The sequence below is a fragment of the Leucopleurus acutus genome (genome assembly GCF_964270905.1).
Source record: "Leucopleurus acutus genome assembly, chromosome: 1".
Classification (NCBI taxonomy): Eukaryota; Metazoa; Chordata; class Mammalia; order Artiodactyla; family Delphinidae; genus Leucopleurus; species Leucopleurus acutus.
In genome coordinates, this window is record NC_139142.1 from 167,585,502 (window position 1) to 167,613,420 (window position 27,919).

At 46.7% G+C, this 27,919-nt stretch overlaps 1 protein-coding gene across 3 annotated transcripts; it reads right to left on the reverse strand.

Moving 5' to 3' along the window:
* Nucleotides 1–2,866: 2,866 nt before the first annotated feature.
* On the reverse strand, nt 2,867–27,821 carry CPEB1 (cytoplasmic polyadenylation element binding protein 1; the record flags this gene model as incomplete). Of its 3 annotated transcripts, none has more annotated exons than XM_082852674.1 (10): nt 27,630–27,821; nt 15,767–15,993; nt 13,760–14,012; nt 11,305–11,418; nt 10,936–10,989; nt 9,871–10,007; nt 6,486–6,684; nt 5,095–5,189; nt 4,410–4,490; nt 2,867–2,977 (listed from the first exon to the last, which is right to left on the reverse strand). In XM_082852674.1, the coding sequence occupies exons 1-10, from the start codon at nt 27,781–27,783 to the stop codon at nt 2,867–2,869; spliced, it is 1,425 nt and encodes a 474-aa protein (XP_082708800.1). In that variant the 5' UTR covers nt 27,784–27,821. The 3 variants fall into 3 exon arrangements, with proteins under 3 accessions (XP_082708800.1, XP_082708799.1, XP_082708798.1); XM_082852673.1 differs by having other exon boundaries at nt 10,900–10,989; XM_082852672.1 differs by having other exon boundaries at nt 10,885–10,989.
* Nucleotides 27,822–27,919: the final 98 nt, after the last annotated feature.

A 27,919-nucleotide genomic window follows, 5' to 3' on the forward strand; every position in this document is an offset into this window, starting at 1 on the left:
GTGTCTAGCCTGGTGGAGACACAGGTACAACTGGGAAAGAATCATCTCACTTCTTCCGAGTCTTTGCTCAAACGTCACCTTATCAGAGGAACTTTCCCTCCAATTTATACAAAGTAACACTGCTATCCTTTTATTTTTTTTTAGCATTGCTAGCCTTTTAAAGTTGCTCTAGTATTTCTTAGCACGTCACAGTGACTTGTCTCAATTTTCTCAGCTAGGGATGAGTTCCATGGCAGTATTTGCCTTGAACAGTGCCCGGCACAAAGCAAGTTCTCAAATGTTTAAGTGAAGGGCCCAGTTCACCCGTAGCGCTCCCAGCTGAGGCACTCTCTCCAACCACCACCGTCCTAAGGCTGTTCCTGCTGTACCCATCCGCAAACCAGGTCCTTCTGAGGCCGCCAGCACAGGCTACCCCTGGTGGCCTCATTAGCCTCGGGAGTGCCCTGCTCCTTATCTCCAACTTGGCTTAAGTGGGTTCCAAGTCCCCGCCTGACTTAAAGAAAGACTGGGCTGCCCAGTTTGGATGAGTTAAGGGGCACCAGGCTGTGCTTCATCCCCCAACTCAACTCCTGGTCACCTTGGACAGTCCAGTCAGTCTCTGAACTGACTGAGAATGGAAGGCTGAAGGACAGGAAGCCCTTGCCCTGAAAGTAGCACCTGGACAAAAGAGGGACCAAAGGGGAGAAGAGATGACTCTCTGAATAGGACAGGACAGACCAGGACACCAAAAGGGAGAGTCAGACTCTCCTTCAAGAGAGATGCAGTTTACTTTACCTGCACACTTCAAACTATGCTGCTGCCATCAGGCCTCAAGGGAAAGATGAGGCCTCTCATTCTTGGCTGAAGGGACTCCCCACCCCCTAAGATAGTGACTTCTTGCACCTCTCACGGAACGGATGCTTCAGTGTGCAGGGCTCCCTCCACCGCAGACTAAAATGGAATCTTCCAAAGATCACTCCAGCAGCTGGGCCCAGGAACAACCTACCTGAAAAAATCGTCAGCAGACCCTTTCAAAAATCCTGGCATCCCGCCTGTGAGAAAGAGTCCAGATGATAGTCCTGAAGAACAGCAAAAATTTACTCCCACTCAGTAAAGAACTGGGTCAGCACAGCTGACTCCAAGAGATAGGAAGCCTCCCAAGAAGAAGAATCAGCTCTGAGGCTTACAGGAGAAGCTGAGAACAAGTGGCTCATGCCGACCTCTGGGGAGCTATGCCTCCAGTTTCTCCAAGCTGAGTCTAGGATTATGAAAAGAGGAGCCCCAAGAAGTTTATTTGTGAGGGCTTTTTACATACCTAGACTAGAGGTACCCACTTACTAGAGAGGCACCTCCGAGGTGCATTTGACCACGGAAGTGACCAAGAAGGACTTACAGGGGCAAGTCCCCACATGGCCCCACTATCAGCCTGGGCTGGAATCGCATCACAGAAGATCCAAGGAAATGTGGGTTTTTACTCTGGAATCTTGGTGTCCCACTGCCCCCTTTTTCCCACAGCTCAGACACAGAGACAAAACCAGAACTCTGCTGCAACGTGTTTATTATGTGCCAAAAAAACTACACCACAGCTTACTCCACACATCTGTAGGAGAGTGCAGTCTTGCCTGCATATACTACAATGAGGTAGAGACTTCACACACAACTTCACAAAACCCACAGAGTAGCTGGGATATGCAACAATGCAACGTCAGCTCAGCAGGAGGGAGGAGGGGGGGTTATGACACTGGTTCTTTGGCACACAGCTTCCCAAAGAGGGGCAAGTCGTTTTTTTTTTAAAAAAAAAAAAAAAAGAAAAGAAAAAGTCAAGTTTTCAAATTCCAGTAGCATTTCAGTCAACTGCAACTGTTGCTTCATACATTTCTCAAATGAAAGAAATAAGGGAAGGGTACTTGTCCCCTCTGAGAGAAAGGGCTCCTGTGAGCCTTCATCTGCCCCCACCAAAAAGCAGCCCTTTTTAGCTCAGTTACAAAAGAAAAAAGTCCTGTGACTTTGTGATTAAAAACTTCTATCAACCCTCCCCCCCCAAGTAAGTGCAACTTAAGAAGGTGCAATAAACCATTTAAAACTATATACAGCAGCCACTCAAACACCGTTTATCCGGTCCAGTTTCAAATCCAAAAAAATTTTTTTTTCTTGGTTGCAAATGCCTTGATTTGCAACTCTGAGAAACAGTGACCAGCAGTCCCCAGACACAAATTTGCTATAATGTTAAAAGCTGCCAGGAAAGAAAAAAAAATCTCTTGTTCCAAACGACTTAAAAACTGTTTTAAGGAGTGTAAAAAGGAACCGGTAAAAACCCTCGAGCGTAAAATATGAAATATGATTTTGGTTTAAATGAAGAGCAAAGTCTCCTTGTTGTTTACAGTAAAAAACACCAGCTGAACACTCAGTTTATGCCGTTCAGGTGGGGGTTAAATAAATGGAAAGGCACTGTATGGCAACTGCAAGAATGAAACCAATGAGACCTGCACATCATCACCATCAGTATTGCAAGGAATGTAAAAAAGCGCTTTTAATAAATAAACCTAGATGTAGGCATCGTGTCAATACCTTCTGGACACGTAGTTCTTTTTTGCTTTTTCATCGGCAAAATGAGGAACTAAAATCTGGGAAAACTACAGAGTCGCTTGGAGGGTGAGCCTAAGGGTCCTTGCCCTGGTACACCCCCTGAAAACAAAATCCGACAAAACTCATTGTGCATTAATTAGTGCAGAAACAAAGACAGATTCAGCAAGTGCAAAGGTGACTACGATTTTCCCTTGTCCTCGGGAAGCCAGCTCCCTGGTGGCCAGTGGCTGCAGGGTGGTGCAGGCTACTGCCTGACCTGCCAGCCTCAGGCGCCACAGGCCACCGGGCAAGGCCAGCTCCTCTAGCTGGAATCTCGGTTCTTCTGGTTCCGCATCAGGGGGCTGTGATGGCGCAGGCCCTCCATGCTGTGCCGCCAGTGCCAGCAGCTCCGGCAGAAGTACTTGAAGCACACCTGGGTGGAGCGGAGAAAAACAGAGAGAAGCCAGGCCTGTGTCAGCACCAGCCAGGGGGGCAGCTGCATGAGCTGCCTGCTCTGCCCAAGAGCAAGTGGGGGATTCCTGATGGCCTCTGTGGGGTTAGAAGAGATGGTCCTGGGGATCCCTCTCATCCCCAACAGAGGCCTGACCAAACCATGGCAAATCCACTGCCTGTTTCTATGGGTGCCCAGACTTAATCCAGCATGCTGGGCTCCTATTGTGTAGAGACTGTGCCAGCTTCCCTCATCTCCTCTTAGCACCACAGCTGCTCTTCCAGTCCCCTGCCCTTCCCACCTCCTATGGAGCAGCTGTAGCACACGCCTGCTAACATGGGAGAACGTTTAAAGACAGTGACTCCAGATCCTAATGCCGGGCAGCACGGCTCCCTCGTCACACTAAGTGAGGAGAGGTCACTGGGCACTACCTCAGTCCCAGGCCCACACTCCCGCTGGCTGTGTAAGCCCGGGCAAGCCACTAAACTTCTGAGCCATTATCTAAAAATGGGGATCATCTGTGGAAGATATACACACACACAAAAGCCTGCTAGAAGAGGCTATTCAGAGATACACTTATTCTCCGGCTTTACCCAGCAACCCAAACTCACTTCATATCCTCATTCTGCAGCCTCAGTTTAACTACTGTCTACCCAGAGACTCCAAACCTGAGTGACAGCACCACTGCAAAAATAACTAAGTATGGATGCACTGCTAGTATTCGAACACATCCCAAACTTGTCTTGTTGCCAGCAACACTGGCACTACTTGGAAACTTGTCAGAAACAAGGCATCTCAGGCCATACCCCAAACCTACTGAATCAGAATCTGCATTTACACAAGATCCTTAGGTGATGCGTATATACGTTAGACTATGAGAAGCACTGCCCAGATACATCCAGATCTGTGCTCCACCACCCAGAAACACTCAACAAAAACTGCCATGCTGCTTTCTGCCTGCTTCTGACAACTGGGTACAAACCAGGTACAAATATCAAAAAAGGTCCAGAGGTTCAGAAGTAAAAAAAAAGCAAGCTTCCATGCATAGGGGAAAATCCATCTAGAAGGCCTTAGACTTAGAACAACAGTGCCTGGCTCATAGGTACTGCTGACCACGCCCAGCAGGTTCCTATCATCCTCAAAAATCACCATTACCAATAGTGCCACACTGAAAACCAACATCCCAGGCAAGGAGAAGGCCAAAGTATCAAGACTCAACGAGCTTTCCCAACAGTTTTGGGTCAAGTGTGTCTCTGGTCTAATCATCAGCAAACATTACTGCTGCCTCTTCTATGCTCTTAAGACAACCGCGAGGCACCTGAGAACTCCAACATTCCATGTGACAAATGAGACATGACAATCTTTAACTGAAGGCGGGGATTTTATAAACATCTGAAGTGCCCAGGGGACTCACCTGATCTCGACAGAAAAAAGGACCAGGCTGAGAACTGCAGATATGACACAGAGAATCTTCTAAGTAGGGGTCAATCTGAACCTGCACAAAGCAAAACAGGATAATGAAGTGGTTGCTTCTCACCAGGAGGCCAAATGGGCCAGAAGAGAAGGGCATGTCATGGGCCATCCATATGAATACAGGGGGCTTCCTGTTTTAAGGGGGGCCCAGAGAGAACTATAGGCAGAGAGTACAGAGATCCTTGACGGCAGGTGCCCAAACTGCAGAAGCTGCCAGGCTGGCTCTACAAAGTGTGTGCAACCACACACACTACTGCCTGGTCTTCTCGGCAAACCGGACCATGGCACTCTATCATCCAGCAACAAGTAAGCAATCAGAAAATGCAGGTCAGGCTGGAGAACAGAAGTCAGGCTGCCTTGCAAAGCTGGCCAAATAACACAGCACAGGAAGGCACCCCACATGTTGAGGAGGCTCAACAGTCCCAAGCTCCCATCCCCCCGAGTAGACCAAGACCAGGCCCCTCCCAAACCCAAACCTCACCTCAAGTGTGTCCTCAGAAGCTTGGCTCATTCCCCAAAGCATATCCAGCACAGGGACAGCTTCCGTCTCAGGCCTGCCCTGGGTAGCGGCTGGCCCAGACCCCTCTCAGATGGCCCAGAGTGAGGGTACAGACCAGCCCACTCACCTTCTTGGTGAACTTGGTGGTTTTGATCTCCACAAAAGCAGCACTGACTGCTTTCAGGTAACTACGTTGGTTATTGAAAGTCACGCGACCAGACCCTAGGAAAAACAGGAAAACTTACCTTCCAGCCAAATTCTCCCGAACGCCACTTGTCAACGCTCAGGAAACCCTGTTCCTAGATCAGTGCTGTGCTGTCCAATAGAAATATAATGTGGGCTACTTATGTAATTTTAAGTTTTCTAGTAGCCGCATTTAATGAATGGAATGGAATGAAGAAGAAAAATGTAGTGGAATTAATTTTAATTAATTTTCTTTACCCCAATATATCCAAAATATTATCATTTCAACATGTGGCATTAGGCACACTTCAAGCACTCAGAGTCACATTCAGCTGGTGGCACTGTATCAGACAGTGTAGCTGTAGACCATGATGGCACAACCCCCTCAGGAATGGGGGGAGGACTTCCTGACCACAAGGAGGAGGGAAGAGACTCCTCCGTGTAAGCAGATGCACAGGCACGGTTACAAGGGTTCAGAGTGGAAAGCAAGATGCAGACAGAACACCTCTCTGAAGGCAGGCCCAGCAGTCAAGGCCCTCCTGGCCTGGAGGTACTCCAGAGCCTAGCAGGGGAGCCGGAAGCAGCCTCATCCTGCCAAGTGCCGCCTCTGCCCCTGCAGCCTCTGAAGTCCCTGTTCTCAATCTGCGGTACGGCACTGAAAGGCACAAGATGCTCCTTCCTGACCAGATTCTGTGTGGGTGGGCAGACGAAGAAGCATGTGGGAAGGTGGATTAGCCATGTGTTGATCAGGAAGCTGAGGCTCTGCTCCACCTCCAAACCCCACCACTAAGATTATTCTACCACGACTGGGAAACTGCCCTCCTTTCCCAGTGGGGCTGACCAAAACCCAGTGGTTAGGCCCCCAGACTCCCCTACACTAGGACAGCATAGGCCATGACCATACTCTGTTGGCTGAGTCACCCAGAGTCTTCCTTCAGCCTCACGTGGTCTCTGACCCTAGACAAGGCCGCTTTTCAAGGCCTCTTAACAAAGGAAACCAAGCAAGTTCAGGAAAGTCCTGGCCTTTTAATGAAATATTACCTGTTGTCTGTCTCAGACTGGTTTGGCTGTTAACTCTGAGCTTCCAACCAAAGTTCCTGTTTCATTTTCATCTCCTATCAATTTTTCTCCCCTTCAAGGGAAGTGGTGGGAGAGGGATGGGTACAGAGGGGTCAGTACTGGTGGCTTATCTAGAAAAAGATGCTATACTGCTGGTATATGCTGATCTGCAGGTCTGAGTCAGGTCTCCCCCTCCACTCCCATAGGGAAGTATCGCAATCTTGGTCTACATCCCAGGGGCCACCCAGCTTTCCCACACAGAAATGGGACACTTACCAATGGGATACTTGTGCTTATCTGTGTCAATCCCAGCATACACCACACCACCAAATAGGTCGTTCAGAATGGCTGCCAGGGCCTCGGCATTCAGCATCCCGTGCAGAGCACCAACGAATACCGTCCTGCTGGGGTCAAGTCTCTGAGATGGGCTCTGAACAAAGTTGCTGTCGGCCAAGACCCAGGGGATCACTTGTACCTAAAAACCACCCAAAGGTATATCAGCCCTGGTAGGGAGCCAGAAAAAGGCTCTCGTATGGAGAGGCACATGCTCTGGAGATGCTAAGCTGAGCCCCATACAGTCCCAGGCACACAGGTACTCGGCAAGCCACCCTCACCCCAACACAACTAGACTTGAATTTTACTGAGTCCATGAGTCCAAAATGGTTTTTTAAAAAAATGGTAGAGTAGTAGTCTACCCGTTCTGAAGAGTAAGCAAAATAGTCCCAAACTGTCATACCCAGGAACCTAGCACTATTACAACCTTCAACCATGTGGTTCCAACAAAGGACCATGGACACTGATGAACAGACAGCATGGTCTAGAGTCCTTGGGACAGGAAGGATTCACAGAGAACGACACGATAGGAGCTTGAAGGACAGAGGGTAGGGATGCTGAAGGTATCTGTATGAGATGGTTACTGGCCCAATGTGCTCACTACAGGGCTTGTGACAGGAGCAGTGGGAGTAACTGGAGAGAGGTAGTGTGAAAAGTCACACACAGGAGAACACTGAGGTTCTGCAGAGCAGAGTGACACTAGGGCAGGAATTGACCATGTCCTCTGCTTCCAAATCCTGAGCCTGGAACAAAATCTGGCATAGCAGACAGAAGGCTCCAGAATGAAGTGAGTTGACAGATGATCAGTAAGTGTTTTTGCAAGATTAATCTGTGCAGATCTTTTTTTTTAAAAAAAAAAAAAAAAAGGTCTCAAAGCAGGAAGAGACCTGAGGCATAAACCAGCAAGGAGGCAGAACAGTAGTTCACAGGACAGCTGATGAAGACCTGGAGAAGGCCGGTGGTACTGGGCAAAGAACAGGCCAAGATCAAGAAGATTCTTCAACAGGAGAATCTGCAGAATTCAGACTGCCTGGGCATGGTGGGAAAACAAGAATCAGGTCTGATGGGTTCTAGACCTAGATAACCTTGAGATGAGAGAGCCTGGGAGAAGTTACCAGGGGGAGCCAATTTCATTGGAAGATGCAAAAGCCCATCTTGCTTTTTCCATTACCATGGGAAAGTATCACAATCTTGGTTCACATCCCAACAGCCACCACACTTTCCAAGCTTTCTTAAAAGTAAGAGTTTATAATTATAGGACATGCCAAAGAAAGGCCCCACAGGAAGGTGGGGCTCCAGTAGGACATGAGACTAGAGAGGTGAGTCTGGTCTAAAGGTAAGAGCAGAGCCACACAAGTGAGTAACTTGTCTGACACGGGGAAGAGGAGAGGGGGGAATCAAATACCTACTACTCTGGTGTGGAGGGGGAAACACAAAGGAAATAGAGGGTCAGAGAGAGATGAGAACCAGAGCTGCCTACAGCCCATGCATCAAAGAAAGCTATTCAAACACTGTGCGATGCGGTGACGAGGGACTAGGAGCAGGAAGGTGTCTGCAGGGCACTGAGGAGGGTGAGGGCCTGTGGTGCTGCAATGGCAGCCTCTCACTGTGAAAGCAGGGGATAGGGAAGAAGGAGCATGTTGTTAAGTCCCAGAGCATCATAAGTTGTGATAACTACATGAGCTCCACACAGCAAGAAAGAAGGCAGGGAAACTGTGGGGCACCGTGCGCAGCCAGAGGACAAAATAAATGTGAACACCAGGAAACATCGTAGAACAAAGAGCCAGCTTTGTCATATGCATCATTTATTTTAAATCCAATGTGACTATCTCAATAAAACAGGCATTTTCTCCATTACCCTACAGATTTTAGTAGACTTTACTTTCTAGAGCAGCTTCCAGTTCACAGCAAAACTGAGCTGAAAATGTGGGGTTCCTATATAACCGCCCCCCCCCCCGCCTCCATACACGAACAGCCTCCCCCACTCTCAACACCCCTCACAGGACTGGCACACCTGCTGCAATCAGGAAACCTACCCTGACACGTCAGTATTGTCCAAAATCCATGGTTTACATTAGGGTTCACACTTGGGGTTTGTTTTACCACTGTAACTCTATGGGTTTTTGGCAAATGTATAATGGCATATATCTACCATTACAGTATCACAGAGAGTATCTTCACCATCCTCAAAATCCTCTGTGCTTTGCCTATTCATCCCCTCTACCCTCATAACCCCTGGCAACTGCTAATCTTCTTACTAAAAGAGGCATTTCAATTTTCCATTTTATAGATGAGGAAATGAAGTTTCATGATATTAATTATCTCATCCAGTATCACAAAAGTAATGTACTCTGGAACCAAATTTTAAAAAATAACACTGATTCCTGAGTTCAAAACTTCCTTTGACAAGTGGTTCTCAAACACCACCCACTAGCACCACTGGGGAACTTGGTTAAAGTGGAGATTCTTTTTTTTTTTCTTTTTTTTGGCGGTATGCGGGCCTCTCACTGTTGTGGCCTCTCCCGTTGAGGAGCACAGGCTCCGGACGCACAGGCTCAGCAGCCATGGCTCACAGGCCCAGCCACTCCGCGGCATGTGGGATCTTTCCGGACCGGGGCACGAACCCCAATGCGTCCCCTGCATCGGCAGGCGGATTCTCAACCACTGCGCCACTAGGGATGTCCTAAAGTGGAGATTCTTAAACTCCACCCAAACTGACTTAGTAAGCCTGAGATAGGGTCCAAGAATATGCAATGAGGCTCCCAGGCAGGATGGCTCTATGCTAGAGACTCACGATGCTGAGGTTGATACCAGAGACGGCCTAAGGAGAGAGAACCAGATGGAGGAAACTAGATAGTAAGTAATAAAGCCCTGAATGGCAGTGAAGAAGTCATCCATGGATAGATGTGGGCTAAAGAGGGGTCTACCCACCACAGATTAGGAGGTGAGAAGGCACATCCTGAGAGCAGGACTAGGGAGAAACAACTGTAGATTTTCAGTTAAGTCCAAGCAGAGAAAGCTGCTAATTTCAATTTCATTTCTAAGACAAGAGGTCTGGGACAGAAGCACTGGCTAGAATAGAAGGAGATCTGGGAGACAGTTTGATTTCCATGGGCAGAAGCACATACATACCATTATGGCCCAAAGGTGCGGGGTGGGGGGTTAATGCAGCTGAGAGTGTTCTGTTGTATTCAACGTGGGGCAAGAAGAGCAGCCCTCTTGCCTCAGTAGGGATACTTGTCTGCAGCCTGTGTATCCACCCACCCCATGAAATCCGCTGCCTCATATGCCAATCACCCGATCCAGAAAGGACGCTGTGCCAACTCACCTCCTTGCAGCGCATCCTCCGGCTGGACATCTTGAAGTAATATTCACTCAGGCCATCTGGGCTCAGCGGGTCATGAGAGCAAGCCTGAAGCAAGGCCCGGACAGACTTCTCTAGTTCGAAGACCAGATATACATACCCTATATCCAATGGAAGGAGAAACTGCATTAACATCCCTCAGGTGGCTAACTCCTCAGCCTTGGTTTTGCGGCAGGGAGTTTCTTCCGAGAAAGATGCCTTATGGGTGAGACACGTTTTTGTCCTACTCCTGAAAGTCTTGTTGAATGGAAGCATTTGCTATGCTGGACAACCAGGCCAACGGAGGGAGAAGCACACCATCTCCCACCCTAGTAAGGGAAGGGATTGGCAAAGTAGGACAGAGGATCCTATCATTACCACATAGCTCTTTATCCCACAACACAAAGCATGTTCAGGTCAGCAAGCCTGGCTTTCCTGGGGGCAGGAGCGATGACAGGTCTGGGGCCAGGGGATGGAGGTATTCCTTTAAAAGCCTAGTTAGACCACTGGCTCAGTTCATCGGAACACTTTCAGTGAAGATGGGGCAGAGTGAAAATAGCACTTGCTCCTTTCTACAGGGAAGGGATCTCATTTCAGACCAGTGAGAAATCAGATGCTTGGTCCTCATTCCTGCTAACTCCAAAGGGAGCTCAGAATTAGGTCAGGCAACAACGTACTGGGAAGGAAAGGCAAGTAAAGGAAAGCTTTTCAAACGCCTCATTTTGAGAGGTCAGGAACGGCTGGGGTTCAGGTTTGGAGGGAAGTGCACAAGGCCGTTTCACAGGGAGCTCCAACCGCAGTGTGAGTTTGGACAGATGGAACATTGGCTCAGAAGAAACAGAAGGATGTGTGAGGTTGAGAAGGAGTGCCGAGAGCTGAAAGTTCTGTGCTGTGGAGTGCCCAAACCTTGTTATCATCATGCAGCTGTGACACCCCAGCGTCCCTCAGTGCAATTACATACTAAGGAGGGAAAAAAAGCTCCTACCATGTCTTTATTACCTTTAGGCATATTACCTTTGGGAGGACACCGGGGGTGCTTGCCATCCTTACCAGGCCACTCCACACTCAAAGAGCCAAAAACACGGAAGGTGTTAACCAATCCAGCTGCAAAGAGATGAAAAGAATGACAGAAACTGAGACACCATCCTCCCGAGGAAGGCACAGGGCCACTAGTATTCTCTTGGGCTCATCCTCCTTGACAGACAACTCAGAATTGACCTTTGGTCTCAGGTGACAACTGTATGCAACAGACACAGAAGCACTGTAGGAGTCTATGAAGTGCACCTTTCCCATCACAGTTGCTCCTGTAATACCCTGTGCCCAGGCAGAGGTTCAGTTCTTGGCCTCAAGTCCAAGTTTCTTGTTCCTGAAAGACATGCCCCACCTTCAACACTTGCAGCAGAAGGTCTCAGAGCTCACCTTCCGTAATATCCCAAGGGACACCTCCTAGGAACACCTTGCAAGAGTAGATGGGGTTCTTGTAGTTCCGGGGAGGAAGCTGGCCACTCCAGGTACAGGTGGCTTCATTCACAGCTTTGGCAGAAGACAAAGAGAAACAGGAGTCAAAGAATTAACAAAGTCACTGCCCTTCTCTGTGGTGAACTTTTATCCAGGAAGGAGGAGAGAGGCCGCAGTCCTAGTCTGGCTGCCTGGGAGAACAGCCATGACTACTCTGAAAAGCAAGAAAACTTACACCTCACCAAACCAGTCAGCCCAGTATGATAACCCTAATTCACTAGTTCTGTCTAAAACCAGATGTGTAGGGTAAAAATGATCACAACTCAAGCTATTTTCATACATATAACATATAACCAGAAAGCAGTTTTATCTAGTCATTGCTTACAATACTAATTAATTTAAATTTGTAATTATAGGCACACCTCAGAGATACTGCAGGGTTCTGTTCCAAATCACAATAAAATGAATATTGCAATAAAGCTAGTCACACAAATCTTCTGGTTTTCCAGTGCATATAAAAGTTACATTTACACTATACTGTAGTCTATTAAGTGTGCAATAGCATTATGTCTAAAAAAACAATGTACCTACCTTAATTTAAAAATACTTTATGGCTAAAAAACGCTAACCATCATCTGACAACACAGGGTTGCCACAAACCTCCAATTTGTACATAAAAAAACCAAAATGCAGTTATCGATAGATTGGGAGTTTGGGATTGACATGTACACATTGCTATATTTAAAATAGATAACCAACAAGGACCTACTGTATAGCACAGGGGACTCTGCTCAATATTCTGTAATAACCTAAATGGGAAAAGAATTTGAAAAAGAATAGATACATGTGCATGTGTAACGGAATCACTTTGCTGTACACCTGAAACTAATACAACATTGTAAATCAACTACACTCCAAAATAAAATAAAAATTTTTTTTTAAATGCAGTATTTGTGAAGTGCAATAAAGTGAAGCTCAATAAAACAAAGTATGCCTGTACTTGAAAGTAAACAGGACAATTTTTCATACAACATCCTAAATGCTTACTGGTCCAAATGGACCTTCTCTCCAAATGTTCAAATAAGGAACATTATACTGTTTCCCTGAACTCATCACTCACAGAAGTTAGGACACTGCCAATAAAAACCAGCACCAGCAACCCAAGATAAGAATGTCACAACTGTTCCAAGTCAGAACAATTCCCCATCATTTCCAAAGCTATCGTTATGGTACCTAAAGAGACACCACCGGGCCTTCTATCGTATTGGTCTTTAATCCTGTCCCCACTCAGTCCGTGCCCTTCCAGATCAGAGACTGACCTTAGTGGGAACTGGCTAGTCCTCGCCTATTTTACTCTCCTCCTCCAGCACTGGAGCAGACAGTTAATGAAATGAACCACCATTTTCATTCAGGACAATAACATGGAAGGTCATTCTCTAAAAGGCATAGGCCCAATGTGTTGCTACAGCAAGAAATTAGGCACCATCAGCAATATTTTGCAAACAAAAACAGAAGTCGATATAATGGCCTCATCCAAAAGCACAGTAAAGTCATTTCACAGGAAAACAATGGCAACAGAGAAAGTACAAACACAGATTGCCGAAACCATTAAAATAGGGCAGGAGCACTGCTAGGGAGAATGAGATCAGGTCTAGCTCTGTGAGTAGAAAGACAGACATATTGAAACCTATGGAAACAAAGGGAATGGAGAAACTGAACATTCATTTAATCAATTTCAGAACCTTACAATAGTGGTCAGTGAGCATCTCCCTGAAGCACTAGTAAACAATGACATATACAGCTCATTTGCTTCCAAGTACTGGTATAAGATGAAGAACAGATTTAATAATGGATTTTAAGGTAACTTAAACGACAGAATCTAAGGGTTCCTGAGAGACCAGTACACCTGGGGACATCCCTTACCTTGGAGGCTGACAATGGACCACCCACCCCCAGTGCATCCCTGTGTATACCAATCAGACAGCCCTGGGGAAGGAAGCTCCAGCGTGGGTTGTGCGTGACCTGCCTTTGAATTAGAAAGGGGGAGGGAGACAAAATTCTAGGCACCATTTCCAGGGTTTCTCTTGAACACATGCACCTGTGAAAAGAATCAAAAGCGAGAGCAGTGCACAATCTCCACAGAAGAGAAGAAGTCAGAGATGGATCCAACCCCTAATAGGCACAACCCAGTGTGCCAGATTATCTATTGTTCCTCTCTGCTCAGCCTCAAAAGGGTTACCGAGTGTGTCCGCATTAGCACTCACTCCTCAGAATGGACCACTCTGTGCAGAAGCAGACTTCACCATGCAGTCAAGTCCTCTTGTGGACAGTTCCCCAGTCTGTGAACTAAGGTCACTTTCATTCACTGCCCGAGAACGAGGCCCCAGGCCCCCAGCAGGCCCACAGCCACACTCACCTGCAGCTTGCCTGTGTAGCCTGGCCTCTCTCTCTATGCTGAAGGGGTCTTTGGGGGCTTCAAGGAGGTCCCAGGACGGCCACACAGAAGCTCCTGGCCATCTCTTTGATGCGCTGGTTGGGGAGGGCGTGACTGCAGCCAGAGCAGCTTGCTCTTGGTCCAGCCGGGACCCAACCCCCATCTTTAAAGGGTCTCTGGGACCACCCCCCGTCAGAGACAGGAAGGGCAGGGGAGGAGAAATTCGGAGGCTTGACTAGGGAAGAAAAAAGGAAGATAGGTTTTTAAAGGACAGTTGTTACAAAAGTAATAATCACACTATAGAAATTATGAAAAATATCAATATTTGATATATTTTCGTTTAGACTTTCTTCCTATGCATTAAGATTAGCTGTCCTTATACCATAATTTAAACAAATTCTTTTCTCCCCAGTTCAGTCTTTTTCTCCACGTTGCCAGTCTTCATAACCATTTTTAATTAATTTATGATATTCTATTTAGGGAACAAGCTACACTCCACTGACCTATTCCCCCTACTGTTAAACACTTAGATACTTTGCAAGTTTTCAGGATTATAAATAAAAGCTTTAAACTTTATTTAAAAAACATTTAAATAAAACATAGCTTCTTCATATTTTGTGTGTACTCTGGTCAGATTCCTAGACGTAGAATGCCAAAATGCTTTCTATGAAGGTTCTGTGTTCTATTAGAAATGTATGAGAACACAAGTTTCTAAAAACAACAAGCTTGTGTCAAGGCTCTAAATTCTACTAATTTAAGTGGGCAGAAATGATACCACATTATCAAAAAATAAACTAAAATAATCACTCAATAGAATATTTCCTGTAAGTTCAAATACTGCCTCTATTTCCTCTTCTGTGACTTGTCTGTTCATACCCCTTCATCAATTGACCTTTGGGGTGGGAATCAGAGAAAAGTTCTTTAAACGAAATCCCAAAACATTAAAGCTGGTTATGAGGCATATTTCCAAGACTAAGGCCCATATAAAGTAATGAAAAGAATTATAAAATATATATATAAGCATCCCATCTAATCCCATTTTATAGGGGAATAAAAACTGCAGCCCAGAGAATCAAAGGAGCCCTGCTTGTAGTTACCTTTCTGGAAACACATCCTGAACAGATAAAACCAGGGAGGAGTGGGGACACCAATGCCAGCTTTCATATCCTAGGACAGACTGGCGGGAGGCAAGGTGGGCCCTAAGAGGTCATGCTATGAATGGGACATGGCAACAACCAGCGTTGCCAGTCTTGGATACGGAAGAGAAGGGGGAAGGAAAATAGCCATTATATTCATTGAACAGTCAGCTCAGTGGCTTTGGTAGTAGAGAAGAAGGCTCAGAAGGCACCTTAAATTGAATTTTACTTTAGGATGATTTCTCCCTGCCATTCCTATATATTTACTTCTAATATCCCCTATTCCTCATCTATCGTAATCCACTTTCCAACTCCCTTTAGCACGAGTGCCACACATGTCACACGTGGCTGTAGATGCAGAGCAGGAGATGCAAAGATTAACTCTGAGACATTATTTCATGGATTCGTCATGGCCTCTGAAAAAGAGCTGGAGTCAGATCTGGATTAAAACCCTAGCCCCACTGATTACTAACTTGTGATTCTTAAAATCATCAGTTAAAATATTTGAGGTATCATACATAAAGGTACATAAATGATATTGTTTAAAGGCTAAGAAAACACCCATGGAGGTCAAGAAACAGAACACTGCCAGGACTCCCATATTTATTTTTGAAACTAACTTTCCCAAGGGCTCTTGGAATAACCTGTAGAGTCCTCAGGTCAGGTCCTGAAATGTACTGCTCAATGCGCATAATGGGTATACGAGGCACCCTCTATTCTGTCGAGGATGGAAAGTTCTATACGTGTCTCCACACCTCCCATCATGCCACCTCGCGGCCTGCGTTCTAGTGGACATGCATCCCACCTCCAGCTCACGTGCTCTCCCCACACCACTCTGCAGCAAGTTACATACAATCAAATCTGAGAGATGATCTGATCCAGAGCTGAAGCCACTGGTGTCTGAGTCAGAGGGGCTGCTAGAACGGGAGTCCAGGATGGGCCGGGTGTCCAGGCGGGATCCTCTAACGGAGGGTGCTGGAAACTTGTCCACCAAGTCAGATCCAAGGGGGTCCAGAGGCAGGAAGCTCAAGGGGGGTTTCCCCAGGACAGTGCCCAATGGATTGTGGAGCATGCTCAATACTAGGAAGAGAGGGGAAAAAAAGGGAGGAAATAAAAAGGAAGTCTCATGACCTCTTAGTTTTCTTTCCAGCCAAGAGCCCTTGCCTTTCCCTCCCACAGCCACCCAGCAAGATGGACCAAGCCACGACCACCGAAAGCATGACAGAGCCGCAGTTAAGAGTGTAACGAGCAGACAGACACCCGGGGTCCATGAGCGGCAGGGACAGGATGGCATTCTGAAGACCCAAGTTCCTGCTGCAACAGAAGCAGCAAAACTCCTGCTCTCTGCCACCCAGGCTTGCGGGTCAGGGCCAGCATCTGGGAACCTGTACCACTGGGGACCCTGGTCACAACGGCTATTAATGTCTGGACACACATGCCCGTGTTGCCATAGGAGATGCCTTCAGCACAATTAGGAAGCCCAAACCATACTCCTTCCTTACTGTGTTTATTACAGGAACTCCCACCTTTCTAACACTACATAGCTAAAATACAGAACTTCATGGCACATCCCAGAAGTCTGGTAGAGCATGACATACCATCTCATCTAAAAGATTCCTTTATGCAAAATTCTAGCATATGCAGATTCTCTTCTATGCACCCTTGGACTTCACACATTTAGGATGGAAGCAGAGTGATGCTGTGGTTAAGCCGGCTCTGGCTTACGACAATCTTGGGGTGAAACCCTGGGTCTGACGCACCTTTATTATGGCTGCGTGCTCTGGGAAGCTCTCTGAGTCTCCATTTTCTCATGGCATCTTGGGTGGAATACCAACTATTTCATAACATTGTCAGGAGGGTTCAATAATTAAGACAGCAGATGGAAAGTGCTCAGCACAGCAGTACCCAGTGCACAATATTTAAATATTAAACATCAAAAAAGAGTGAAGCAGAGGCCAGGAAAGATAAGGGAGGTAAAGAGGACAGCAAGGGAGAGCAGCATTTTCCCACACTTGGCCTTGAGGAAATAAGGAATCCAAAGCAAAGCAAAACACCCTTTTATCCATGAGGAGGGGGTGGAAGAGGGCTTTGGCCATGGAGCTATGGTGGCACCAAAGCTAGGTAAGAAAGAAGGCATATTAATCTGATTTTGTTTTTTCATCTGGAGAAAGGGGAAAACATCCCCCTCAAAAAGGCTGTGAGGTGAAACCAAAATAATGCGTTTACATATGAAAGTGCTCAATAAACGGTGGCTGTGACTGGCTCTACCTCACAATTACTCACCAGTACCTGAGTGAGACACAGGTCACCAAAGCTGGTTTTCTTTCAGGGTCCAAGTCAGCCTGAAAGTCAGCCTGAATGTCTGGCTGGGGCTGTGGTGAGCCTCCTGAGGCAGGAATAAACCTCTCTAAGCATGAAATCAAAGTGAAAGCATTCTTTCAGGGTATTCATGACAGAGGGTACGTGCAAGATCAGACCAACCTGCTCTCCGTTGGCCAACCACCTCCCTCTCAGCTCAAAGTAAGGTAGGTGTACCAATTTTTTTTTTTTTAATGCAGGGAATAGTGTGGATGTGTTTATTTTATTGTGTTTATTTATCCTTGATTTTTAAAGAAACTGTCCTACTGTTCTCCAAAGCAGATGTACCATTTTACCCTCCCACTAGCACTGATGAATTTCAGACCCTCCACATGCTGGCCAACACTCAGTAGGGTTGGTTTTTTAAATCTAGCCAGTCTAACATGTATGTGTGCTGGGGAGGGGGGAGCTTTACCATCTTCAGCAAGGAGTTTATTACTTAGTTTATGACTTCCTTTCTTAAGGAAACATTCTTTTAAAACTAGGACTTTCAAAGCAGTTTCCCAAGCACAGGCACTGAATATGCACAGGTATGCTGAAACTAAGTGTCCCTCAACGCTTAGATTCTGACACCCATCAGAAATACTTTTGTCAAATTTCTCAAATACTCCTGACAAACCCCTACCTCAATGAAACACCGAGCCCAAGCCCCTGGAATTCACGCCCTGAGAGGGCAGGAGATGTGAAGATTTATTCCAGGCTCCTACTTGGTGCTGCAAGACGTGTCAAAAAAAAAAAAAAGCACTGTGAAAACTAACATATCACATGTATTGGTCTTAAAAGTGGTACCATTGCCCTAAGAGGGCCTCATCTTTCTTCACATTTTACAGAAACAAGGTTAGAGCGGTGAATGATGAGGTAACAATCACATCACAGAGAGCTTCGAAAACCAAATTAGGGTGTTTAGATTTTATCCTGAAGGTAAGTGGGAGATACTGGGGAGCTGCCATGGGGACAGCCAAGGAGGCTGAGCAGGGACACTGGGGAGGACAGTGCCGGTACCCAGTGCCCGGCTGGGACTGAGTATTAAATCAGACTTGGGTGACTCTCTCCAGCAGCGTCGGGAACCTGGGTGGACACTGCACCCATACAGGGCTGCGGGTTTTTCCCAAAGAGGGTGTGAAGGAGGAAATGAGACAACAGGGTTGATGGTCCCCAGCAACAGAGATGAAGAAGGGGTCATGCATTACAGGTGAAAGACAGGAGAGAGTCAAGATGCTGGAAGCAAATGGAGAAGCAGCAACGGCCATGTGCTGACAGCTACCAGAGGAGGGGAGGGGCAGACAGGAGAAACAGGAAGAGGGGAACAGTGAAGTCCAAAGTCCTGAGGACGGTGCGGTCCAGGGTGTGCGACCACAGGTGGTTGAGGTGGACTGTGTGGAGGCTAAAATACTGGATAGGTCATTCACGTGGACGTTAAAGAGACCCACAGTGACAAGTGGGCCTGGGGTTAAAACAAACAAAAAACACATACTGAGATCTTCAGAAAAGGGAAAGGACTGGGGAATTGGTAAGAAGAACAAAAAGAATGACCCTGAGGTAGATAAGGCTGGGAGAACATGCAGCCTCCACTTGAGAAAGTGACATCCTGAAGGAAAAAACCTTCAGCGGAGGCAGAAGTTGGCAGGAGCGTTCGCCAGAGACAAACAAGATAAAGGGCAGTTTGTTAATCCTAGGAAGGGTGGCACAGCAGAGCTCCAAGAGTTGTCAGGGAAACACAGCATTAAGCAGGATGCAGAAAAACGCTCAAGGAGGTGGCTGGCCCAAAGGACTTGTGTCAGGGGGGCATCAAGGAGGATAAATATGGGCCACAGTAACTACGTCTTTACCCAAGATTTTAAAATAGTGTATTTTGAGTCAAAAAGCAATATGGGTGCCAGTATAGACCACCTTTCTCATTTACAACAACCTGTATTCATGACTGTGTTGATACATCTGTTCTAACACCCACAAATCCATCTACCTCAACTAACCTACAATTTTTTTTTGACATGCCCACAAAGGTATATCTTGAGGCTTTGTCAAATTCCTGTGTCAAAGCTAGCGATTATGTCTGTAACACTCCTCTAATCTGATAATAAGCCCGTCTAAAAAGAAAATGGCATGACAACCCACAATGGCCACTAATGAACTCCACTTCCTTAAGTGCTCAGAGTTCATGGTCAATCATCTGTTCTCCAGTCTGGAACAGGTGCAGTCAAGCTCCGACCATTCACTAATAGCAGCTTCCACATGCTGCACATCTAGTATATGCCAGATACTGTGTCAGAAGCACTTTAGGTAAATAATCTTCCCTGCATCCTAAGAAGTGGGTATTATTACCCCATCTTAACAAAAGGAAACCAAGGCTTAAAGGGCAAGTGTTTGTAGTGAGTTTGTCAGCTTATTAGTGACAGAGTGGGACCCAACTCTTTCTGATTCCTTGCTTTATCCTTTGTAACACACCATTCCCTACTTTTTTTTTTTTTTTTAAATACTCAGGACTTTACATCTTCTTGTCTTCATGTTCTTGACACCTCTCTTTTGTTCAAATTCCTGTAAGACCATCAACTACAGACAAGCCATCTCGGGTTCCAGAGGTCAATACCTTGGGATCTAAATCATCCAGGTCTTAAAACTTCTCTAGGACCTTGCTGCTCCAGGAACTCATTGAAAATGTATCTTGGGCCCCACTCCAGACCTACTGAATCAGAACCTGCATTTTAACAAGATTCCCAGGAGATTTGTGTGCACATTAAAGTCTGAGAGGCACTAATCTAGAAAAATCTGAGGCTTGCTACTTCAAGCTTCTAATCAGTCCCCTTACCACACTCCAGAACCTTTCGTAGGTAATTATTTCCTTGACTTAAAAAACTGTAGGTTATTCAAATACACCTCTTGCAGGACGATGGCAACTAATACACAGGAGGAAAAAAGAACCCAAGGTGGCTATGTAGGACACTTCCCAAAGAGTCTGACCTCTGAAACATGCCCCCCAACCCCCCCGACCCCCACCAGCATGGGGAGGGGGTGCTGGAGGAGAGGAGAGAGGGAAAGAGACCTAACCAGGAAAAATAATTAATATTAAAAAAAATTGGCATGGACTGTGATAATAATTTCAGGAAAAGTGACAGCCAGAAAGAAGCTGAACACTGTGAAAAGCATTCAAGACAAGAACTCTGTAAGCTTGTATCAAGCAAATACAAAGAGAGCGTGGGCCTACTGCTTGAGGCAGACAACTGCTAAGAGACAAAGGAGAGAAAAGTGCTATTAAGGACACTATTGGGCCACCAGAGAAAACTGGAATATGAACAACAGTTTAATGAGAGTATTATATCAATTTTAAGTTGACTGAAGTTCATAGCTTTTGCTGTACATGAATGTACGTTAGAACATTATTCTTTATGGTACAGAAAGAAATTATAGAGAGAGATATACATATAGAGAGAGAATTGCAAATGATAAACCAAATGAGGTAAATGTCAACAACAGGAGAATCTGGATAAATGAAATACAAGTAACCTTTGTATAATTTTTATTTTGTATTTGTGACTTCTGTAAATTTGAAATTTCCAAACAAAAAAATTTTTTTGTGACCGAAGGAAAACCAGTCAATGCCCATTTGACTTTCTTCACCTTTTTCAAGGCAACTGATCCGACCAGAAAACAGAAATCAAGCACAACCAATAGGGACTAGAATCCCAGGGGGAAAAAATGGTAACTGAGTACCTTTGGAGTCTCTACCTGTAAGAGAAATCATCTTCTTTTAAACAAGCTTTTTAAAGCATCAGAAACACTTGCACAGATATTTGCAGACACACATAGGTACAAAGTTCTGCCTTCTTAACCAAGCACACCAAGGGCCATCCTTACCACCCCACTCCAGCAGTAATTAGCTCAACACCTGGCAGAAAGCAGGTGATCAACGCTTGCTGAATATGAATAGTACTGAAAGAAAGGGAGTATCATATCCCTAGGAGCCAGTATGCTCACTGAGGCTACTCCCCTTCTATCAAGGTTATTCAGTTTAAGGACACAGTGTTGACTGAGATGCTATTCAGAATTAGAGGGGAAAAAACCTTAGTTCATCCCAGCCCAGCCCATCACCAAAACAGAGGCTGAAAGTACTGTTACTTGCCATACCAAATTTGTGACACTATTCCTTCCACTAGTTTCAAATACTTTCTTCAAAGAGAACTAAACATATATAGATACAGGCTGAAGAGAGTCACTCTCCCTGGGATCCTCACAACCACTGAAATATACTTCTACATTCAAATACAAGGAGCAGGGAAGAGTATCCACTGAACACTAATTCCAACCACACAGGAAAACGGGAAAGGGGCAGTGCTGTCAGACAAACATGAAACATCAGAGTGTACCAGAATTAACACACCTGGGTCACATCAGCACCTCCACATCAGTTTCCTGCAAATATTAAATTGGAAGAGGCCAAGAATACAGGAGTTTGACTAGAAGATACAGGGAAGATAAGAAAACCTGTATCAAGAGGCCAAGGATTTTCTAGGTGGTTTGATAGTTTCTTCAACCCACAGAAGGAGCCAAGTTCTGGAAACTGTCACTCATGGCCAGATGCCCTACAGTGACCTGACTGTCCCTCTATATAGCCCAACCTCACAAAGGACCTGGCTATGCAGTTCTCTGAGTATCTACAGATCAAAGGGAGGAAAGCAGCAGAGACGGTGGGCTTCTTGGAAAGGTGGGACCTCGTTTCAAGAGACAGAGCCTGTCTTGCTCCCAGCTCAGCCCATGAGACTATATTCCCCTATATAAGGTTGCTGAGTAAGGAGCACTGATTCCCACCAGCTGGGAATCAGGAGGGAAGGAGCAATCACGTCTTCCTAACTTGAAGTATAAAGTATACCTCCTGGGAAGACACACTCTTCAAGCCATATAACCCAAAATCCAGTGGAAGTGACAGGTTCCTTATGCTGTAGGCCAGTGACCGATCTCAAACGACACTCCCCATCGTACGGCATAGAACTTCATCAAAGTCAGATGTCGAGTATTAACCTAGATGGACTAAGCGGGGGGAGAGTGTGGGAGAGAAGTCCCATAGTCCCTTTCAATGGTGGCCAAGGCCCTGACCTCTTTGCTCTGCTCCTATCTTGACCTCTACAACTCAGGGATCAAAGGAAGTCTGAGGTTTACCAGGTGCCTCCAGCCCTGGTGGCCAAGTGTACGGCAAATCCTTATCTTCCAAAAGTGACTAAGAAAAACAGTATGCTCTCCCTGGAGCACAGGCACCCATCCCCACTCACATGCCGGCAGGAATCCGCATCAGCTACAGACAGTTCTAACGGAAGTCACGGGGAGAAGAGGACCTGGCAGAGGGTTCCAGCTCATTAATGCTACCTCAGAGGGTACAAGAGACCAAATCAGCAGTAATATTTTTAGACTGATAACTTTCTCCACTTTCACCCTTCTGTGCCAGCTCCTGTGGGTTTTACAGCTGAGTCACTGCTGGAATTTTCTGAAGCCTTCCCCAAGAGTACAAAGGCACCCAAGAGTGATGGCGGCAGCAGCAATGGCAGCAGGAGCCAGGCACCGGATGCCTGCACTGCAAGACACTGAGCTTGAGCTCAGCTCAGGGAGAGCCCAGGCCTGAGACATCATAGTCTGTCTAACGGGAGTAATCATGGGAAGAACCCAGACCAGGAGCCATTATTTCCAGCCCGAGACACAAGGCTGCACCTGGAACCCTTCCTCCCTATCCCAACCCTTGGTCCTGGGTTGCCTGCTCAAAATCTACCTAAAGGCGTAAGTGAGGAGCACTCGTTGCAGGTATAACAACGCTCTCTGCCTATGACCCCAACCCTGCAACTCTACAACACACCCCAACTCAGGCGGTGATCCTGCGAGTCTGAACTCCCTCCACCAACTCTGGATCCCACAGGTCCAAGGTGGTACCCGACATAGCCTTCCTCCCCGATCTTGATCACTGGACAAGTTTCATTAACCTGAAGAAATGACATGCTCAAGTCCCATGTAAGGTCAGCAATACTCGGTCCCTGGACCCAACCACCTCAACTTCTTTCTCACCTAGGAGGTACCACGTTGTCACACTGCTCCTCAGGCCCTCCCTCCTCTCTGCACTAAAAACTATTCTCCTCAGTAGACTACCTGACTCCGTGACAGAATTCACGCTCCCGTGTATGAAAAAAACTTTCTGTAAATGCATCATCATGCCCTAAAAGCTATGAGGGCTCAGAGATACTGATCACTGAACCATCTGTCCGTCCAGATGATCAACACAAGTAGGAAGCAGAAGAGAAAGAGACTTTGTCTGAACTCTGTAGTTCAAACTTACCCGGAATTAACTCAGCACTCATCATTCACTCAGTAAATACTTACTAAAAAGACAGGAGCCAGGCTCTGTGCTACATACTGGGAATATAAGCAGTGAAGACTTGGACAGCTGAGGTAGATTTGCAGGAGAACTTGTTTTGGGCCCAGAAGTCCATGTTCCACAGAGAAGGAACCCAACCCTACTTTGAACGTTGCCTCAGAAAGGTTATTTGGAAGTAGAGCAGCAGCAGAAGCAAAATGCTGAAGCAGAAGCAAAATGCTGAAGACTCCCCTCTCAGCCCAGGCTGGTTCAGCCTGCAGACCAATGGGGAGCCTGTAAGTGACAAAGCACAGGGAACATCCTCTTCACTGGTTAGGGCAGAAATCAAAGAGGGTGAACAGGTTAATCTCCAAGGGACTTCTAAGGAGAGTGGGAGGAAACAGGACATGTCCTCTGGCATCCTTAGACTGAGCGTCTGGTCTGCCCACTGGGCTTCTGCACAAGGCCTTCATTAGGAGTCCTTGTTTCCAGGTCCCCTAAAGTAGGTTCTCAGTCACCCCACTTCCTGCTGAGTAATGCTGCATGCAAGAGTCACCGGGGGAAGGCAGGAACACAAATGCAACGGGAGGCACAGCTGATGAGCTGAGACTCAGGGTGAAGAGGGAGTCAGAACTGTCTCGTGCCCTAGCCTTGAGGGACCCTCAGCAAAGGAAAACATCATGGCTGAACAGCCCTGGAGTTGTATATACAGAGATACCTTCCCGGAAGTGTTCTTGCTCAGCATGTTAGGGTTCTGCCCACAGGAACACAGGTGTGATAGGAAGCATAAGAGGCTTGGAATCAAAGAAACCCAGGCTCGAATTCTGGTCGTTGTTTCACTTTTGGCACTTCACGAGCTCCGTGAGCATTATTTCCTCATCTTTCAGATAGGAACAATAATAGTACCCATTTCACAGGACTGTGAAAGCATTAAATCATGTGATATACTTCACATAGGAAGTAGTCGATAAATGGTGATTAGTCACTCTCTCCCCCATCCCAGGACATTGAGGATAGCCTTCATAGCCCTCCTGTTCCATTACAAGACTTAGGACACTGCAAGTAAGACAAAGGTAGCCCCAGACACATGTCACTGGGGTCACCTCTAACATTCATCTTGCCCTGATGGGAAGGAAGGCCTCCTTTCCCAGCATGAGATGAGGCCTTAGGGGTAGGCAGAGTCTAGAAGGGAGGGACCTCACAAGAGTACCACACCCAAACCAATGCTGGCCTTACAGGCACAACTCTCGAAAACAGATTACACCCCAGGGTCTTCCTGCAGGCCTCCCAGGCCAATGAAATCCATGTAGCAGAAGGACCTTAGCCCCTGGAGACAGGTCTCCATGTACCAGTCTCATGCTGAGAATCCAATGAAATGTTGCCCCAATGCCAAAAAAATCCTTAAGGGAGAAAATGAAAGCCCCCAAGCACAGCAACTATCATGCTGCATTTGGTATTCGTTCTCATCTATTTCCCCTTGATAGTTAAGGGGATTTTTAAGGGCAATAATTTTATTCGTTGATGTATCTTCAGTGCCTGGCACACAGCCAGTGCTCAAGTATTTGTTGAATGAATTTAGCCAAGATTTTTCAGGCAAGAGTCCTGCTATCTCCAACCTTGCCCCCTACACATTGCTGAAAACTTAAAGAGTTGTGGAAAATGGTCAGATGTAAACCCATAGCCACATGGGGCAATATAACCCCCAGCAGGGCCAAGGAAGAAGCTTGCACCAGGTGCTCCATGCAGAGACAGCAAGCTACCAGGCTGTCTGCAGTGATGACTCCCAGACTGTCCAGAGCTGTTGAAACACCTCCTCCCTCCCTGAAGAAACTGAGCTAGTTGGTCTTCAGATGGGGAGGCAGTGTAGGCACTGGAATGTGGGCTGCATGTTCCTGCATTGCTGGCAAGGGTGCAGCTGGCTGGTGGGAGGGCTGCGTCCTACTCCAGGAGGCGGCACCCTCATGTGGGCTTTCCAAGAAGGCCCAGAGCTCAGAGAAAGGAGAGAGATGGCCATCACCACAGCTCCCAAGGATAACGTGGGGATCAGGGATGGCTGCGCCCTCAACCCTCGGAAAGGAAGACATACACACACTAACCCTGCCCTTGGCTAAGTCACACCTATGGGGCAACTCTCTGGGTTCCCATGAATGCCAGGGCCACAGATTACAGGCCCTCCCTGATCCAAAAAATCATGTAGTGTTTATTACCTAAGTGCCTGACACAGAACATGGAGAAGTAAATCCATCCCCACTTCAGAGACAAATAACTACAAACAGGCCTTTCAGGTGGTGGGGAAACTGAGGAAATTATGGCTGGGCCCAAACCATTTTTTTTTTTTTTAACAGCCTAATTTCAGAATGACTTTCAGGCCCTCTCCAAGCCCCAAGTTGGCCCCTCCTGCATTTCTATTTGTTATAATACATTTCAGAAGGAACCCTGCAGCTAAGAGAAACCAGAGCCAAATAAGGGCCACACCCAACGTGATACCAGTGAGAGACACTGTCTTGGTCAAACACTGATCACCACAGACACGTGCCTGCCTCCTGGGTGGGCTTCCCTGTCTTTTGCTCAGATAGAGCAGTGAGGGTGGGGACAAGGTCAGCTTCACAGGCCCCCCCCACCCCCCGGCTGGCTTCGGAATACCACATAAAAGAAACTACCACTACCTCCAAGCCAAGATCTCCAGGCACAGGATACCAAACAGTGACACCACACTTCCCAGCCCAGGGAAAAACCTGAGTCAGCTAAAGGCTGGTACTTCAAGAAATTCTACCTCAACTCAACTAAGGTGAAGCTCTGCCCCACCTGCAGTCAAATAAAAAAAAATCCACCCTCTACCCCCAATCAAATGGGATTTACCAAAAAACCGGGCATTAAAATGCCAACAGACACAACAGTCCCAGGCTCTGCAAAGCATTCTAAAAAAAGACCTGCGCCAAACAGGGTGGAGGCCAGAGAAATCAACAAGACAGTACCTTGCTGCCATGACTGCCAGCTTCTGGAGATGGGAGGCAAGGAAGGATGGCAGGCTCTGTGAACCCCACTGTCAGCACCAACAGCAAATGGCCGCCCCCACCCCCCCTTCCCATCTTTTTAAAGTACCTGCTGCCAATATTCTTTTATTAAGGTATAATTTACATAAAGCGAAATACATAGATTTTTATGTATAGTTACAGTATTTCTTAAGTTCACATTTCTTCCTGAATACTCCAAGCCTTGCATCTGGCCAACCCTCCCCCTTGAACCACAAGAGGGAAATAAACGGGCAATGGGAAGGTCTGAGCAGAAGCAGTTCAAGGGGTTGCCAAGAGGCCCCTTCAACTTGTCCCCATCGAATCCTTCCAAGATGACAAGGGATCCTAAAGGGGAGTGGTTCTTCCTTCATCTACTTGGTCACCCTTAACACAAAGAAAGAAAAAGAAAAGCCTCCGCAGCTGAGAGTTACTCCACCCCACTTACCCTGCTTACCCCTTTCCAGGATCAATGCTCTTAACCTTATGTTAAGCCAATTCCAATATCCCAGTATTACCCAGCCTCACTTATGGTTAAAATTCTTCCCTTGCCATGATTCAGGGACCATCCATCCTTCACACATAGCTCCCTAGTTTTAAAAGCCACTGAGAAATAGAATCTGGACATCCAGTAATCAGCCCCTTAAGTCCCCTCCCCCAGCTAAAAGTGTTTTGCTTCATCATCTCCAAGACAGGCCTGGGCACTAGGGGGTTAGCTGGATCTTTTCTGCATAAGACTGTCACCTTGTGGACCCTTCTCGGGGCCACCTCAGGTACAGACCAACAACTCCAGGGAATTTATCAGGGTAAGTGGAAAAGCCATGCCTGCTTTTACAAGCAACCATCTGTCCTGCCACACTCACAGCCAGCATTTCCATCTTTTGCAAAACAGCTCCATGTTGTATGGGGAGGGGGGGAGATGCAAAGGTGAACAGAACAACTGTTGCTGTGGATATCTTCACTCACTACCCCATACACCACCACCACCACCCCAAGCCAACTCATTTTCTGGCACTCACCTGAGTGTGTGCTGCTCTGGGCTGAAGAATCTGAGTCCTGGGTGCTCCAGGGTCGGTCCCAGCCTGTGAGACTGAGGGACTGCAGGCCAAGGCACAAGTCATTTGCATCTGGGAGGCCACGGGAAGAATCTTGCGCAGAGGTGGGGAAAAGCATCCTGCTTGTAACTGTTTCTTCAGAGTCCTGGAAGTCTGCTTTGGACAGGAGGACAGCAGAACCCCAGAGTTAAGGGCTGTTTTCCCCAGTATTATCAACAATAAATAATATTAATAATAGTTTCCTTAGGCTCAAG